Source organism: Talpa europaea, assembly GCF_964194135.1.
Source record: "Talpa europaea genome assembly, chromosome: 2".
Taxonomy (NCBI): domain Eukaryota; kingdom Metazoa; phylum Chordata; class Mammalia; order Eulipotyphla; family Talpidae; genus Talpa; species Talpa europaea.
Genome location: NC_140068.1, coordinates 6346268 through 6363574, shown reverse-complemented (window position 1 = coordinate 6363574; position 17307 = coordinate 6346268). Strand labels below are relative to the sequence as shown.

At 38.5% G+C, this 17307-nt stretch overlaps 1 protein-coding gene across 1 annotated transcript in view; it reads left to right on the top strand.

Moving 5' to 3' along the window:
* The window catches only part of LOC311167750 (nesprin-1-like), a gene marked incomplete at its 5' end in the record, with an annotated part of 158238 nt that overhangs the window by 127171 nt on the left and 13760 nt on the right, over window positions 1–17307 (top strand). The window contains 9 exons of the mRNA XM_084228799.1: window positions 3665–3761; window positions 4463–4665; window positions 6287–6451; window positions 6881–7033; window positions 8769–8912; window positions 11767–11940; window positions 14122–14280; window positions 14548–14712; window positions 16864–16998. Coding sequence (XP_084084925.1) covers window positions 3665–3761; window positions 4463–4665; window positions 6287–6451; window positions 6881–7033; window positions 8769–8912; window positions 11767–11940; window positions 14122–14280; window positions 14548–14712; window positions 16864–16998 — 1395 coding nt within the window. The remainder of the gene's footprint in view (window positions 1–3664; window positions 3762–4462; window positions 4666–6286; window positions 6452–6880; window positions 7034–8768; window positions 8913–11766; window positions 11941–14121; window positions 14281–14547; window positions 14713–16863; window positions 16999–17307) is intronic.

Below are 17307 nucleotides of genomic sequence, written 5' to 3'. Positions count from 1 at the left end.
TTTGTTGAACAGTTTTAATACCTGGCATCTTCCATCCCAGTGGTCACTGTGTGGGCAGAGCATTTTCACATGGCTGCAGTGAGGAAAGGGACAGAGCTTTTGAACATTCAAGTCACATGCACCAGGCAGCACAGTTGGTAAGGAGTGGAGTTAGGATTTGACTCCACATTTTTCCAAATCAAAAGTCCTTTATTTCAGGACTGAACTGAACTATCATTCAAAATTGGCTGTGAAAAAAGATCTTTGGACCTAAAGGATCAAACCCTTAAAATGATCTCTTGTAGTTTAGTGAATTAAAGAATGTAGCCCATAAAAATAAATATTAGTACCATTTAATGCTGATAGCTGCTGTTTTTCATGTTCTAAACAGATTGCATTTTGGGGGGGGGTGTGAGACAGGAATATTTGCTGCTTGGCCACCTGTCACTTCAAAATTGGTGAATCATGCCTCAGTGACTTACTGCCCATGTGACTTTATAAATAACGTCGTCGTTTCTACAAGTCTTAGTCTTTATAAATGGTTGGTAATAATAATAGAATAATGGGGATTTTTCTAAGGAATAAAAATGGACACATTGCATTTCTCCTACCTCATTCTTTTTGAATTTGTGGGAAAATAATTTTCTTTAGAAATGCTAAATCACAAAGAGCATGAAGACTTTCAAACAAAATTAGTTTCTAAAATGCAATCCTTTCCTTGGTTTCTAAAAAAATATATTGTAATGAGCCATATGCTACTACATCTTCTAATAACCAAAGTAATATTCAGGATGTAAAAGTTCTATGATTTTCTTTAGTCTGGATTTTCAATGCAATCTTACTCATCTGCAAAAAAATAAGTGTTTTTTTGGTGAAATTTAGAAAATTAGAGAATGTGCTTCCTACTTCACTTTTACATTAAGCACTAATATCTGTGCCGCTGAATGATTAAGGAGCCCACTTCACACATGTGTGTTGATTATTCAAGGCCACATGTGATGAGCAATTGCATCGCGGAATGGAAATCAGAAGGCAGTTGGCTTGGTTCCTTTGGTCAACACTGTGCTTGACATGACCATGCTTCACCTTCCCTGTGGAAGAAATAGAAAAGCATTTCATTCTTTTATGTAGAGGAAGAGAAGAGCTCTTGGGATTGTGGACTATGTTAATGCAACATAAGTAACATGAATATCTTATTATCTGCAATTATTTGATCAATTCTATCACTTCTAGTAAAATGCTCATCACAGATGAATTTTTTAACTGTAAATTATCTGGTTTGACTCTCTTTGAGTGAAATTGATGAACTTTTTATTTATTGCATTGATATTTATCTTATGAGAATAGAACTTGAGTCTCTTCCGCTAATACTTTGAGTTTAGTGGCACAGAGAAGTATCTTATTATTCTGAAAGTGTCATCAACTTTTAAAGTCCCCTGACCAATGTGGGTAACTTTTTGTAGACATCTAAACTTATTTAAAAAAAAACTAATCCTGTCATATTTTAAAATATACATTTGTGTTTACTTCTGCATTCCTTGAGACACTGCATTCTTTGTTTACACTGCATTCCTTGTAGTTAGTTCAAGGTAAAAGGAGATTTAGCTGTTCTCCTGCTATAATGATTCTATTTTTTTTAAAAGATTTATTTATTTATTTATACAAGCACTGGGTACAGTCAGAAGCGCGGGAGGGTGAGAGAATTCACCAGAGCCAGAGCGGGGAGCAGAACAGGCAGACTAACGAAGTACACTGCTGAGGGGAGCAGCGGGCGCAGAAGACGGAGGGGTCTGCGCGCCATGTGGGACCCTCGCCTGCAGCCGGGGTTCGAACCAGCGCTGCAGAGGCTGCGGGCAGCTTTGCAGCCCAGCGCTCAACCTCTGAGCCACCAGGGGAGGCCTGCTATAATGATTCTAATAGACAAAATAAATCATGTCACTAAATGGATTTGCTCTGTACCCAGAAAAAGAGTCCAAAATAAATGAAGCAATTAAAATGACAACTACAGTATTTTCCTTTAAAAATGAATTACCTAGTCTCCCTCCTACAAAACTCAGAAATACTTTAATGAGTCCCTACAACATTTATACGTATACTCTCCTCATAATATCCTTTTCCCCCATTGGACCAAAACAGAACTAAAAATAAATGTGTCACCCTTGATCATTTTAAATTTGTTAAAAGCAAAAATATAGTTTCTTTCTGTCCAGAATAGGCACTATTTCCCATTTCTTTGACATTTAGAAGAATTATTTTCCTGTTAGCTTTTTGACATTTGTCCCAAAACTAAATGGAGACTAACTTTGAAAATTCACAAAATAGATCTATCTCTTCAATTTCTTCCAATGTGTTGCACATTAGGTATAATTTTCCTTTTTGATCAAATCCTAACTTGTTTGTTTGGTTAAATTACTCAAAATTATATTAAATTGCTCATTCCCCAATTGGAAAACAGGGAGAGATTGAGACATAAGTTTTAATAATGAATTAACTAGGCTACTATTGTCTTATTTTATGCTAACAAAAAAATAATATAGCCTATGAAAGTATTGAATAAAGTCTTCCTGGTCTCTCTCATCCTAGGTAAGGAACATTTTTGTCTATTTACTATGTCACTGAAGAATTATTAATACATAAGTAAAATGTTCTATAATCACATAAAGATGCGAAATGTATTATACATGTAATGTTTTCGAGTGTTTCTTGAAATATAATAAACATTTATTAATATGAATTCGCTGCATGATCAGGCTTGCCTCTGCACACCAACATTTCCATCTTCCTCTTAAGCATTCATCAGCATACTATACAGAACTTAAGCTGGGTTTTGAAGGGTAATTTTGCATTTTATAATATGACACATCAAGTATTTTTGTGGATTCAAATCATAGAAACTAATTATGCTGTTAAAGAGCCTTTGATGATGATATGTTATTCCCTATAATTGCGTTAATTTTCTACTTTGGAGGAGTAGGAACAGTCTTTGAAACAGGAGTATTTCATGTTTCATAGAATTAACAATAATAAAACTTACCTAAGAATTTTTCATGTATTCTCAATTTTATATTATCTATTTGCTGGTGTCGACTGTAGTGCAGATATAGATTAGATATAGATAGAGATAGATGTGTCTTATCTATAATTTTTATGCTAGAAAGTAGAAATATGAGACCATGGGTAAGATGGATGCAATATATCATTTATTTAAGACTTTTCTACTTGCAAACATTTTGTACTTCCTTTTTATTTGGGGGAAAGTTTGTGCAATGTACCATTTATTTATAACCTGAAGTTCTTCAGAGCTATCATTCACCTGAATTCATGTTCAAAGAACAACAGAATCCACAGCTAAGACACAGTAGGACACTTCAAAGCATTCTTCCAAATTTAGTGCTTTCTAAATGTGATCTCTAGTCCTCTGGAGAAATTTCTTTCTCTTCTAAAAACAAATCCTTGGGTGGAGACGAAATAGAGTATTTTCTCAAACTAGTGCTGAGTTAGAATTAAACATGTACATCACTCTATATGCTCAGAGTAATCTTAGGCTATTTGTGACAGTGGAATTAATTTGATATTTTTAGGAAGTGAGCTGGTTTATCACATATCCACATTGAAGAAAATTGACTTTGCCATTTTCTACATAAGCCTAGTGTTCATCTTCTTATAACCATTCCTCTTTTTCTAGTCTTTTATAGAAAATAGCAAGTTCTTTGAGCAATATGAAGTGACATACCAGATCTTGAAACAGACAGCTGAGATGTACGTCAAAGCTGAGGGATCAGGTAAAATATGACAGAATTGGCTGTTGGCTGCAGTGTTGAATACAGTAGAACTTCTGTATGATTAAATCATTCTCCCCTTCTGCTGAATGTTTGTGATTGTGCCATTGGCCTGGAGAGCACATATTGAATTCAGACCCTGGGCCTTTTGTGATGCCTGACCTGCATAATTATTCTCCTGTGTGTGTGTGTGTGTGTGTGTGTGTGATCTAAGAGAGAGCAAAATAAGCATGCATTTTCTAAATTACAATTTACTAATGCATTTTCCATAATGAAAATCAAATACCAAAAATGGACTAATTTGAATGTTATAATCAAGTAAAAAGTAAATGAAAACTTTCATTAGTGCAAAGACACAAGTTATAAAAATATGTTTGTTGCAGTTTGTAAATGATCATTTTTGCTGGAAAAGAATCACAGCATTTGTGATTGATGTGTTCATGTATTTGAATGTATATAAAATATGACCAAATTCAAATATGTCATTTACTGCTTTACATTTACTTTGAAACTTAAATAATGATTACCTGTGAAGAAGTTTGTGTTATTCTGAGCATTAGCTGAATGACATTTAATGTTAACCTCTGTTAACTTTATAACCTAAAGAAGGACTATAAATGCACAACAGTAGGTAAGACCATAGAGAAAAGGCACAGTGGATTTAAAATATAAAATAATCATGTGATTTGTTGCATCTGTTGCAGTGGAAGAAGCTGAGAATGTGATGAAGTTCATGAACGAAACCACTGCCCAGTGGAGGAACCTCTCCGTGGAGGTGAGGAGCGTGCGGAGCATGCTGGAGGAGGTCATCTCTAACTGGGATCGTTATGATGATACTGTGGCCAGTCTTCAAGCCTGGCTCGAGGATGCTGAAAAAATGCTCAATCAGTCAGAGCTCGCCAAAAAGGTAAACTTGTATATACAAGAAAACTAATACACTAACATTGAGAAATAAGAGATTTTTATGCAATAGCACAGTGCTATTGGATATTTTATTAATTTTTTTTTTTTAGATTTCAGCTATGATGCAAGAATCCTGACTTTGCCAAGTAGTGCTTTGAGATTAATAGGTTATTCTGGACTAATAAATATACTGCTTAATAACAGTTCTCTTAGATCTGTTCCCTATCTGATCAGTTCTGTGTAGACTTGCACTCAGAAGGGCAATTATTGATGGAGGGTCAACCAAACCCAATGGACAGCAGAGGGCGCTATAGTCACACAAGGTCTATGGGGCACGTCTTGAGCCCTGGCCCCTGGGATTTCCTAGTTTGAGAGGGTGAAAACTACTTTGGCTGAAACAGTACTGACGGTGGGATAGCATGTACCAGTTGTCTGTGCGAATATTCTTATTTCTTAAATAATATCAAATCTCAGTCAATGTTTTTATCCCGGGTAGGAGTGAGATTTTCCCTCCAGTTACAGGTATACGAATTCATGCAAAACTTAGTTTTATTTGAACGTCTCTTACATTTGAAATGGACTGATTTTCATCTTGAAATGGACTGATTTCTCTCTATATTTTTCTTCATGAGAGCCTGGTGAATGAATTCATATGCAAAAGATGTTTTAATGCCAGGTTCTCACTAAGAACTGTAGTACGTACTACTTGCCATCCAAAATTGGTTTGTCTATTGTTGCATTACACAATAATGAATAATTTTTAAGTGTTCTGCATCCTGTATTTCAAATAGATTCAATATTCTTGCATAAGAGGATAACAATGACCATGTACTTACACAGATTTTGACTTTTGTGATTAGACCAGCAGAGCCCTAATAAATGTCATGTGGATTAATTTCACCCGAAGAAATATAACCACCAGAAACAGAAGTGTTCTCATCTATTTTTGTAGGAAACCCTCCCACATGTGGCTTATGAAATGGGTTCAGAATTGTCTTCCATATCCTTGGTTTTCACTGTGGGGTGTGTGTGCACATGCACACATACATTCTACTTGAAATTAAATAGAAACTTTCATTGCCAGGGATACAACCTCAAACACATGAGGAAGGATGCTCTTGGTACAGATACTTAATTTTTGATGGTTTATCTTCCTATTTGCTAATTATCTTGACAAACTATATTCATGCTTTAAAATCAAAACTGGCAGGATCAAATTGTGTTTATCATTTTTTTTTTAAAGAAGCTGTGTATTTCCATAAAATATGATACCTCTTCTGTGTCTCTGGAATTGGTATTTAGTATATAGGGAGGCCAAATGCAGCTCCCTTATACTCCCAGAAATTCAGCTTTTACTCATCTATAAAATAAAAGGAACAGAAGATGGTCACTATGTTTTTTTTTTTGTCTTCAGCAAAAGATTTGGCATCGATGTTCTTATAAATTCACTCAGCAGTTGGTTCATATTTTCGAAAGTTTTTATTAAAATGTTGCGTTCTGGTAGAGCTTTACCTTATAATTTGAGTACATTTTATTGCAAAGATATTTCTCAGTCTGGTCACTATCATGTCATTTAGTAATTTTTGCTGTATGGTTTACAACAATATGTGTTGTTTATTGCTTAGGATTTTTTCCGAAATTTGCCTCACTGGATCCAGCAGCACACTGCCATGAATGATGCTGGCAATTTTCTCATTGAAACGTGTGACGAGATGGTTTCCCGTGATCTTAAACAGCAATTGCTGCTGCTAAATGGACGCTGGAGAGAGTTGTTTATGGAGGTCAAGCAAGTATGTCTTCAAATCTGTCTACTCCCAGCACACGTATGTGTTATAAATGTGCCAATAGGCAGTTTAGAGACTGTTTTATTGCCATAGCAGGGTTTTATTAAGGCAGACTACAGATGTGTTTAGAACTGTTATGTTTATTCTTTATTTTTTTCCATTTATGATGAAGGAGCTTTACAGCAATGTGTAGTTGGATTAAGGATAATATTGACATATGGGGCCTCCTTATATGTTTTGAGTCATAATTATTTGCTGCTTTGCTAGTTTGCCCTTCCCTTTCATAGTAATTGACTTACTTTAAATATATCTAGATGAGAATTAAGAATGGCTTTTATTACCATTCAACAGTTCTAGAGTAGGTAAAAGTGAAGGTTTCAGATTTCCTGCATCTTAGCTGACAGGTTTTCGATGTTGTTTTCCTTTTCTTAATAGTATGCTCGAGCTGATGAGATGGACAGAATGAAGAAAGAATACACAGATTGCATTACTACCTTGTCTGATTTTGCAACTGAAGCCCAAAGGAAATTTTCTGAACACTTAGAAGTTTCTTTTATTAATGTAAAATTACTAATTCAAGAGTTGGAGGTGAGGGGGTTTCTGGGCTACGAGGTGAAAAATCTATTTTTTAAGAAAGTAAAGATTAGTAAAATGACTCAGATTTTTGTAAATGTTATTTTTATGTATCCTTGACATCATTTTGACTTGTGAATATCCTGATTTCTGCCTCTCATAAATAGACATTTGAATGAACTTCAGAATAGTTTTTTTTTTTTTTTTTAATTTGGAGACTCTTTCTATAACCAGATTATAAAGCATTAGGAGAAAATAGGAGATGTGTGTTTATACCACTATGTAAAAGTCTCCCCACTCTTACCAAATGAATTGTGGTATTTATACGTTTTGAATACCCTGTAGCTCTCAAAAATGAAATAGTAGGAGAATATTTGATAGCTTGGAGTTTTTGCAGTATATCATTGAGAGAAAAAAGCAAAACAATAGTTTTTTTTAAGATAAAAATTGTGTATAAACACACTGGAAAAAACTTTAATCATACAATGTGAAGATTATGGCTCTGTTTATTACTGATGAGAAGACTGGAAGTAATTTGAATTTTCTTTATCCTAAAGAAGTTTATCCTAAGTCTCTAATTTTATTTTTTCCATAATGACAATTCATTAATTTATTACTTATTTTTTTTAAAAAAGAATTTATTTATTTATGCATATAAGAGCTGGGGTATAGGCCAGAGGTGCGGGGGGAGGGGAGTGGTGGTGGTGGTGAGAGGATTCACCAGAGACAGAATGGAGAACAGAACAGGCAGACTGACTGAAGACACTGCTGAGGGGAGCAGCGGGCGAGTCAGGAGAGGTCTGCTGTGCCATGTGGGTTGCTCCCTGGCCGGGGATCAAACTCGTGCTGCAGACAGCTTCATAGGTTGTGTCTTAACCCCTTGCACCACCAGGGAGGCCCATTAATTCATTACTTCTTAAAGAAAAAATAAGCTATATCATTTTTAAAGTCAAAGGAAGTATATCAGATTGTTAACATGTGTTTACCTGATATAACATTTATATGCTATGTTAGTATTTTTTTTTTTAAATCTAAAGATTAGATCAGCTTATCTTTATGCTAACTAAAGGATTTTGGTTACTTTTAAAAGAGAGCTTTTATTTACATGATTTACCACTATAAAAGTATACAGGTTTTCCCCCACTACGCAAAAGTAGAGTGTTTCTATGAAAGCTTCCTAAGCTAAAATGGTATAAACTGAAAAAGAAATGACCATTCATTGATATGTAAAAATTTTGGGGTATTCCCAGATCCAAAAATAACCTACCAAGACATCCCAAATAACACATGACATTTACAGGAGCACTAACATACAGCAAAAGAAGGTCTGAGATGATAAACACAGCCTGTATAAAGCAGTTCCAGGGAAGGAGCTTGCATGGCCACACCTGCTACTCAGAAGTGCCCCTTCTCTAGAATGGCCTGCTTCTAAACCTGCTGTTTTCACTTTTTACTTTTGATTGTAGAAGCAAATACCATTTGGATTTCCTCCAGCTAAACAGGCACTAACATCTATCTTTCATAAACACCAAGTGACCTAATATGAGCTTTCGAAAGCAAGGGATTCCTGCTTAGTGTGTTATTACACTGTCTTAGAATGAAGAAATGTAATAACTTGAATCTTCAAAGTTTAGTATAAGTATAGAATTTTATACAGTGCGTAATGAGTTTTGTCCAGTCTTCTGCGGACTCCTGAAATTAAAAGGAAACGTGCCATGTGTTCATGGAGCTGTTTCCGTGATTCATGCAGGATGTGGAGCAGAGGGTGCCTGTGATGGATGCTCAGTACAAGATAATCACAAAGACAGCGCACCTCATTGCCAAAGAAAGCTCCCAGGAGGAGGCTAATGAAATGTTTGCAACCATGTCCAGGCTCAAGGAGCAACTTGCCAAGGTGAGGAAGTACTTTGATGTAGGGCATACCGTGCTGCACTGAGACTATCTCCCACTAACCTTACACCTTTGCTGTCACTCGGTCATTTCCTTCACTTGCTAACAGATCATGCTTTTGCTTCTTATTGGGATTCTTTTTTTTTCCCCAAAAGATTTATTTATTTAATACATACAAGAATTGGGGTACAGGCCAGAGTTGTGGGGAGTGAGAGTATTCACCAGAGACAGAGTGGGGAACAGACTAGGCAAATTGACTGAAATACACTGCTGAGGGGAGCAGCGGGGAGACAGAAAAGGTCTGCTCCTCCATGTGGGTAGCTCCCTGGTCGGGCATCATACTCATGCTGCAGTGGCTGCGGATAGCTTCAGAGGTTGCGTGTTAACCCCTTGCGCTACCAGGGATGCCCCCTTATTGGGATTCTTGAAATAGTGATTTTGTCATTTAGTAACTTCATCATGAGCTTGAAAATTGAACCTATCCAAATATATGTATTTTATAATACTTATACATATATTTGGATTAGTTTCTCATATATATGAGGGAATATTTGGCATAGTTCCAAAACTGATATGTATCAGTTATTCATTTAGGAAGTAACTAGTAGCTGTATGTTAAAGGAAAGGCAGTCATTTGAGGCGGTGTCACAGGGGCCAGCTAAATGTCGTAAAGCAAATGGGGAAAGAAGGAAGATGAAGATATGTGGGGCAAAACATCATAGGCTTAAATGAGAAGGAATCCCAAATACCCTGTTATGGAGATTTATTTGACATACTTCCGCTCTAAGATCATGTATGCTATTTTCTGTTTGCATTGTGTTACAAAGCAGTGGAAGTTCTTTGCCTTAGGCTTAAGATTTATGCCACTGCTATGAATATCAAGTACTGGCCGTAAGCCTTTGCTATGCTATTGAGGGATTTTCTTTAAGAGCTTTGGAAATTCTATTGAGATTTTTTGAAACCTATCTAAAGTTGAATTTTATAAAGATGGTATTATTTGCAAAGTACTCTTGGATTGGGTAATTTGTAATGAAAGAATGTAGTTAATTACATGAATAGAAAAACTTTTGTGATGAAGAATTGAAAAATCAAGGAAAATAAAACAGGGAAAAGCTGTTAATTAGGAGAGGAAAAGTAGAAGGAGAATATGCTGTATGAAACCTGCAGGGGTGAATTAATGAGAAAAAGGAGTAAATGACATAGGTAGAACTGAAGAACAACAGTCATAAAAAAGAAAGAGAAGGTTTCATTTATTAAACTGCTGTCTATTAGAATGTCAGCTTTTAATGATTTCTATTTTAATATACAAGCTAAAATTTTTATAAAGCTTAGTTAAAATTCAAAGTCAACATTACCCTTATTTCTTGGCCTTAAAGCTGCTTGCAGAGCCGTACCAGGCTCACACAACTTAGACTCACCAGGCCAGTCTTAGTGGCTTAGGGAAGCCTCAGAGATAGCAAAATAATACCTTTAGACACATCAAAGTCATTATGTTTTTTGTTTAATTTCTGTGTCACATATAGCATCTTGATAAATTTTCTCTTGTATCCAGGAGAGTGTTATGACAGTGATTTTTATACGTGTTAGCTGATTGTCTTTGCTTTGGTCTGAGTAACTCTAGAAGAGTCCTGTTGTAGTGGGACAATAGCTTTCTTTTGGTGAGCTTGTCCTGTAGGCAGTTTACTAAGCGCATGATAATATTTCTAATTAAAAACAAAAACAAAGAAGAGTGGTCTATTACCAATTACTTTGTTTCCTCTCCCTGCCTTCCTTAAGCATTAGTAAGACTTTGGGAGCAAATGCAAGTAAAATGAGTGGGAACAGGAAGTTCTTTGAGAATCGTGTGGCCCTGGATTCCATAAATGTGATGAGGCACTTTCTGATAAACTCTTGAGCCCCAGGAGCTCTGGCCTCTCATGAAGATAAGGTTAATATAGAAGTATAGCAGAACCGTATTTTTTAAAAAAGACCAGTCACAGATGAGGGGGGGCCATGCAGACCAGGGGGCATCCCCTGCCTAGTGTGGGAAACATCTTGAGTACTTTGGTATGTGATGTGAGCATTCTGGGTGAGCAGAGAAGATGTCCCCAAGGTGGGGCGCAGCAAAGCAGGAGCTGGGGAGGCGGAACTGCAGGAGACTGCCTGGGAAGAATGAGTCAACCCATTTGTAAGTTAAGAGTCTAGAGTAAAGGGTTCAGGTAGAATTCTTGAAAATAAAATTGGAAGGCACAGGTTGGTCTAGATGATATAATTCATGAGTGTCTTTGCTTCGATTTTGAGGCCAAAGCGAGGATGGCTTTTGATGCCAACTGACCCACTAACAGTACCCTTTTTTTAAAAAAAAGATTTATTTATGCATACAAGAACTGGGGTATAGGCCAGAGGTGCGAGGGGTGAGAGGATTCACCAGAGACAGAGTAGGGAACAGAACAGGCGGATTGACTGAAATCCACTGCTGGGGGAACAGAGGGAAGACAGGAGAGGTCTGCTGCGCCATGTGGGTAACTCCCTGGCCGGGGATCGAACTTGTGCAGCAGAGGCTGTGGACAGCTTCATAGTGCTGCACCTTAACCCCTCGCACCACCAGAGATGCCCTAACAATACCCTTTAGATGTGAAAGTGCAAAAGAGATGAACCACTTCGATAAATTTTTATGAGAAAACTCATAGGCATTTATTTGTCTCAATGGTGTCACAGTATTCTTTCTATATCAAAATTTAGCAATACTTAGGAAATATTAAACAAATGTTGCTGCAAATCTGTAAGCCCCAGAAGACCATATCACGAAAGAAAATGTTCCTAAGATCCATGAACAGGGCCCTTGTGTTAAATGGAATTGTTGTGTCTGTGTTTTTAAGGTCAAAGGATGTTGCTCCTCCCTCCTTCATGAGTCTCAGCAGCTGGTGGCACCACTGGAGGAACTAGAAAAGCAGATGACATTCTTTTATGATTCTCTTGGCAAAATCAATGAAATGATAACAGTTCTTGAGCACGAGGCACAATCAAGTGCCCTTTTCAAACAAAAACATCAGGTAAGAAAAGCCCCTTTCAAGAGACAGAGCTATTTGAAAGCGTGAGTAATAAGATCGAGGTAATGCTTACAGCGACTGAAATCAGTTAGGATAAGGAATATTTTTCTGGAATAGTTCATGCAACTCAAAACAAAAATGCAGATCTTGTCCAAAGATGAAAATTCTGTCCACTATAGACAAAGTTAAATAAATACATGTAAATATTTAGATATACATTTGCATATATATGTAGATATTATGTATATAAATTTCATTAGACAGGTAGATTTAGATTTATATAAGATAAATAATTCCTTTCTATTTCTATCTGTTGCCTTTAATATGTGTGTTCATATGGGAGCTTTGTCTCTAGCACTAGGTCTAATTACACGACCATGGAATTCTAGAGAAGTGTTTGGTGCGATAATCATTTTCCTTTGTCTCATTTCAGCTGGCAAATCTGTGTGCAGAATAGCCTCCTACCAAAAGTTTCAGTTAATTGACCTATTTAGTTGGTTTATTATAAATAAACCTATTCATTAGAGGACAGTGAAAATCATGGGCAAAAGATCTGCCTCTGCATTAATTGAAATAGATTGTTGATAACAAAGTGATGTCACTTCATCACTTGACAGAACAAGAGTGTCTGAGTGAGTCAGCTCTTCAGATTTTAGGCAGATACAGCCAATGGCAGAGTCTTGATTAGCTTTAATTTCCTCACCTTAAAATACAGCAGATAATACCTAACTTGAGAGCTTGCTGTATACATTACAGTAGGTGTTCTGTAATGTGACCGGTGCACAGCAAGTGTTCTACCACTGCCAGCAATGATTGTTTTTGGTGATAAAGTCGCAATGATTGATGATACTACCAAGCCCTATTCAAATGACTTCTCACCATATTTGCTAAAGATTACCTCTTATTTTGGGACAGAGTGGCATTTTTTACCCTCTCAGATTTCTATAAGTTGCCATCAAAGAATCCTTTCAAAATTAAAATAAGAATGTTTTAATCCTAACAAATATGAATAATATTTTATAATATATTTTTTAAAGATTTATTTATTATGCATGCAAGAGCTGGGGTACAGGCCAGAGATGCAGGGGGTGGGAGGATTCACCAGAGACAGAGTGGGCAACAGAACAGGCAGATTGACCGAAATACACTGCTAAGGGGAGCAGCGGGGAGACAGGAGGGATCTGCTGCACCATGTGGGTTGCTCCCTGGCCGGCCGGGATTGAACTCATGCTGCAGAGGCTGTGATTGCTTCATAGTGCAGTGCTTAACCCCTTGCGCCATCAGGGAGGCCCTCTATAATATCTTTTTAACTTAATTACTCTTCAAAATCTTCAAAAGAAAATTGAATGCCCAAAGAAAACAAAAGCCCTACTCTCAGCATTTGCATCGAGATGTCCAAAACTGGTTTTGAAATGTTCTACCAAAGCAATTGAAGATGTGGGGATGCAGATGGTATAGTTTCAAGTAAAAATGACTGTCTGCCTCGTGCTGGCTGGACAATTTCCTTACTGGCTACAGAAATCCCGAGGACGTCAGGCTAGATATTGAGGTGGAACGACCTGGAGTCACCACTCCTTCTAATCCTGCAAATGTGTGACAGCTGCGTGTTCTCCCAGCCCCCTTAGGCTGCTGTCTTTTGTGGTTAGAATCTGGGATCCACTGTTTTATTAATGAGCTGATCACTTGTGAACCTTAGAACTTCACAGGATACATTTTAGGATACTTAATACAAAATGTGCATCTGACTCTTTCAATAAAGAATAATGAACATTGGATGTTCAATGTATTTAGCCAGATTAAAACCTGATATGTGGATCATTAATTGTTCTTTCAATAAACCTTAGGTCTCTTGGTGGAGGAATGTAGGCAGCAAGCAAATAACTGTTTAGATCTTCTGTCAATCTCTTGATATTAACAAGATGGACACTAAGTACCAAAAAAAAAAAAGCCACTAAAAATAACTCGATGTGATTTTTTAAATGCCTTAGATCAAAAACCCTGACTTCAGTGATTGATTAAAATGGGCTCTTTTGGAAAGAAATACTTTTCTGTACTTTGGATTTTACTTATTGTTCATTAAAAACCCAAAAGCTATGTAAATGCTGCTCCCATGGTTTGTAATAGCTACCCTCTTTCTCTCTCCCTCTTTTATGTAACATTTCTATATTTTTTTTTTCCTTTTAGGAACTATTAGCCTGTCAAGAAAGCTGTAAGAAAACCATGGCCCTGATTGAGAAAGGCAGCCAAAGTGTTCAAAAGTTTGTGACTCTGAGCAACGCGCTAAAGCATTTCCAACAGACAAAGATGCAGAGACAAATTGCAGAGGCCCACGTGGCCTTTCAGGTAAGTCCCGTCACTGTAGAGAGGTCAGCGAGGGACACACAGGAGGAGGACATGTCCCCACCCCTACCATGCCTCAGCCTCGCCAAGGACACCGGAAAACAATCGTTGGGCTGCTTTTTCTAGAATCAATGAATGCTAAAAGGGCTAATAGTTCTCATAATAAAATGTCCTCCCTCCATGTGTGCCTTTAGAGAAATAATACTCTAAGCAAATGATCCTTTCAGTAATGAGAAAGCAGCATTACATGGTGGTTATTTTTACACCAAGAATATGGTGAAGAAAACTGGAGACTGGAAGAAACATGTGGAAACCAACAGCCGCTTGATGAAGAAATTTGAGGAGTCTCGAGCCGAGTTGGAGAAGGTGCTGCGGACGGCTCAGGAGGGCCTGGAGGAAAAGGGTGATCCAGAAGACCTCCTGAGGAGACACACGGTGAGCCGCCCCTTGTGGGCCCCTCACGGGGCGCAAGGGCTTTGGTGAAAGATAAAGAGAGAATAATGATCTAGAACAGAGTGGGAGGGAGGGAGAGAGGAGAAGAGAGAAGTTAGAAAGGCAGAAATGTTAGTTTTTTTTAAAGATTTATGTATATATGCATACAAGAGCTGGGGTACAGGCCAGAGGTGCAGGGGGTGAGAGGATTCACCAGAGACAGAGTGGGGAGCAGAACAGGCAGACTGACTGAAATACACTGCTGAGGGGAGCAGCAGGTTGTCAGGAGAGGTCTGCTGTGCCATGTGGGTAGCTCCCTGGCCGGGGATTGAACTAGTGCTGCAGTGGCTGCAGGGAACTTCATAGGTTGCATCTTAACCCCGTGCACCACCAGGGAGGCCCCAGAAACTTGTTAGTTTTGAGACCCGATAGTGACAGTAGAACTTCAAGTGCAACTGATAAACCACCTTACAGTTGGTCGTTCCTAAGTCCACAGAGTAGTGGAGAGTCATGGGATAATTCAGGTTCTCCAAATTACTAATTTATCATTTAGCAGAGAAATTTTTATATAGTCGACACCTTTATTCAAGAGTTTGTGTCGGGTGGGTGGCTTATCCCTGTGGGCTCGCTTCATGGACCTGTCACGTCTTTGTATAGATAAGTCTCACTAAGTTTGGTAGCTGATCCACAAGTTGTCCTGGTATCACCGAGTCCTCTTCTTGTTTATCATTGTTAAACCTTATCAGGAGCAAAAACATTCATAATCTAGGGCCTCCCTGGTGGCGCAGGCGGTTGAGCGCCTCACTGTGAAGCTGTCCACAGCCTCTGCAGTGCAGGTTCAATCCTGGCAGGCCGGCGAGAATCCCACATGGTGCAGCAGACCTCTCCTGTCTCACCCGCTGCGCCCCTCAGCAGTGTATTTCATCAGTCTGCCTGTTCTGTTCCCCGCTCTTTCTCTGGTGAGTCCTCTCACCCCCGTGCATCTCTGGCCTGTACCCCGGTTCTCATATAAAAATAAGTAAATCTTTAAAAAAACCACATTCATAATCTATACAAATGATGTATGGAGATGATGGGCCATTTTCATCAAAATACATCTGAGAACATGTGTTTTGAGTTCCTTTCCCTGAAGTTTTAGTGGATGTCTGTATGAACTACACTCTCAAATATGAATGCAACATTATTTGTATAAAGTTGATGAACTTAAGGTTATATTCCTCTGTGCTTGCTGTTTCAGTCACTATTGTTGCCACAGATACAGAGACTCCTGACACTGTGTGAGACCTTGGTGTGTGTGTGTGTGTGTGTGTGTGGGTGTGTGCGCGTGCGCGCGCACGCACGCGCATGCATAGTATCACTCTGTGTGAGCTGCCACACTAAAATATGCAGACTGGGTGACTTCAGCAACAGACATTTGTTTTCTTACAGTCTGGACACTGGCATCCAAGCTCAGGGTGCCAACCTGGTTGTGTTCTGCTGAGGGCCCCCATCCTAGCTTGCAGCGACCATCTTTTTGCTGTGTCCTTTAAAAGCAGAGATAGCACACAAGCCCTTGCTGTCTCTTCTCAGAAGAGCAATAACTCTGCCACCCCCATAACCTTTTCTAAACCTAATCACCTCCTAGAGGTCCCATCTCGGAATATCATCACATTGGGAGTTAGGCCTTCCACATACAAGTTTGGCATTTGCTACTTAGGCCAGAGCATATCTGCTCTTGGGATGCTTCTGTGAATGTGGAAATGACTCAGAAGGAAGCTACAGGGCCAGGAAGGTTTGAAGTTCAAGAATGAGGAATTCTAAGACTTAGCGTGGAGTTCTGACTTTACCAAAGAAGCGATATAGCTCCATCACTGTGGAATCAAGGTTTTAGAGTCTCCCATCGGCCTTCTAGAATATTCTACCAAATGTGAAAATTGCAGATTCATTTCTAAACCATAAAATTTACTCGTTACCTTTCAGATCCTGTGTTTCTGACTCCTAACTGTGGGTGATTATAGTTTGTGTCTGGAAATGAGGCTAGCTCTTGCCCAGAGGGGCTGGAAGAGCAGGGGCTGGCTAAGAGGTTGTCGAGAGGTGTAACGGCTTCCCTAGGCAACGTCTGCTGTGGTCCTTTGTTCTGCTCTCCACCCTTATCCACTTCCCTCTCTCCACCAGGAGTTTTTCAGTCAGCTGGATCAGAGGGTGCTCAATGCTTTCCTGAAGGCTTGTGATGAGCTCACAGACATTCTCCCTGAGCAGGAACAGCAGGGCCTCCAGGAAGCAGTTAGAAAGCTGCACAAACAGTGGAAGGTGAGTCAGCACACACTGGGACGTCGTGTGTCATGAATGATGGCAGAGTGTGAGGGTGACCGTGTTCAATTGTAAGAGAAATTTAAAAATTACCAGAAAGACACCCTAAGTGCTTCTCCCATTAAAAATCCCTGAACCTGAGTAAAACATGATTAAACTCTGATAGAACGTCGTTATTCCTATTTTTAGTAACCTCAATGTTATCATATTACTTGAGTTTAATCCCAGCTTTTTAACCCTAGCATTTTTAAAGTAAGGTTTCCTGGACTTCCCCATTTGTGCCGTGGGTGTAATAACACCTGGTTTTCC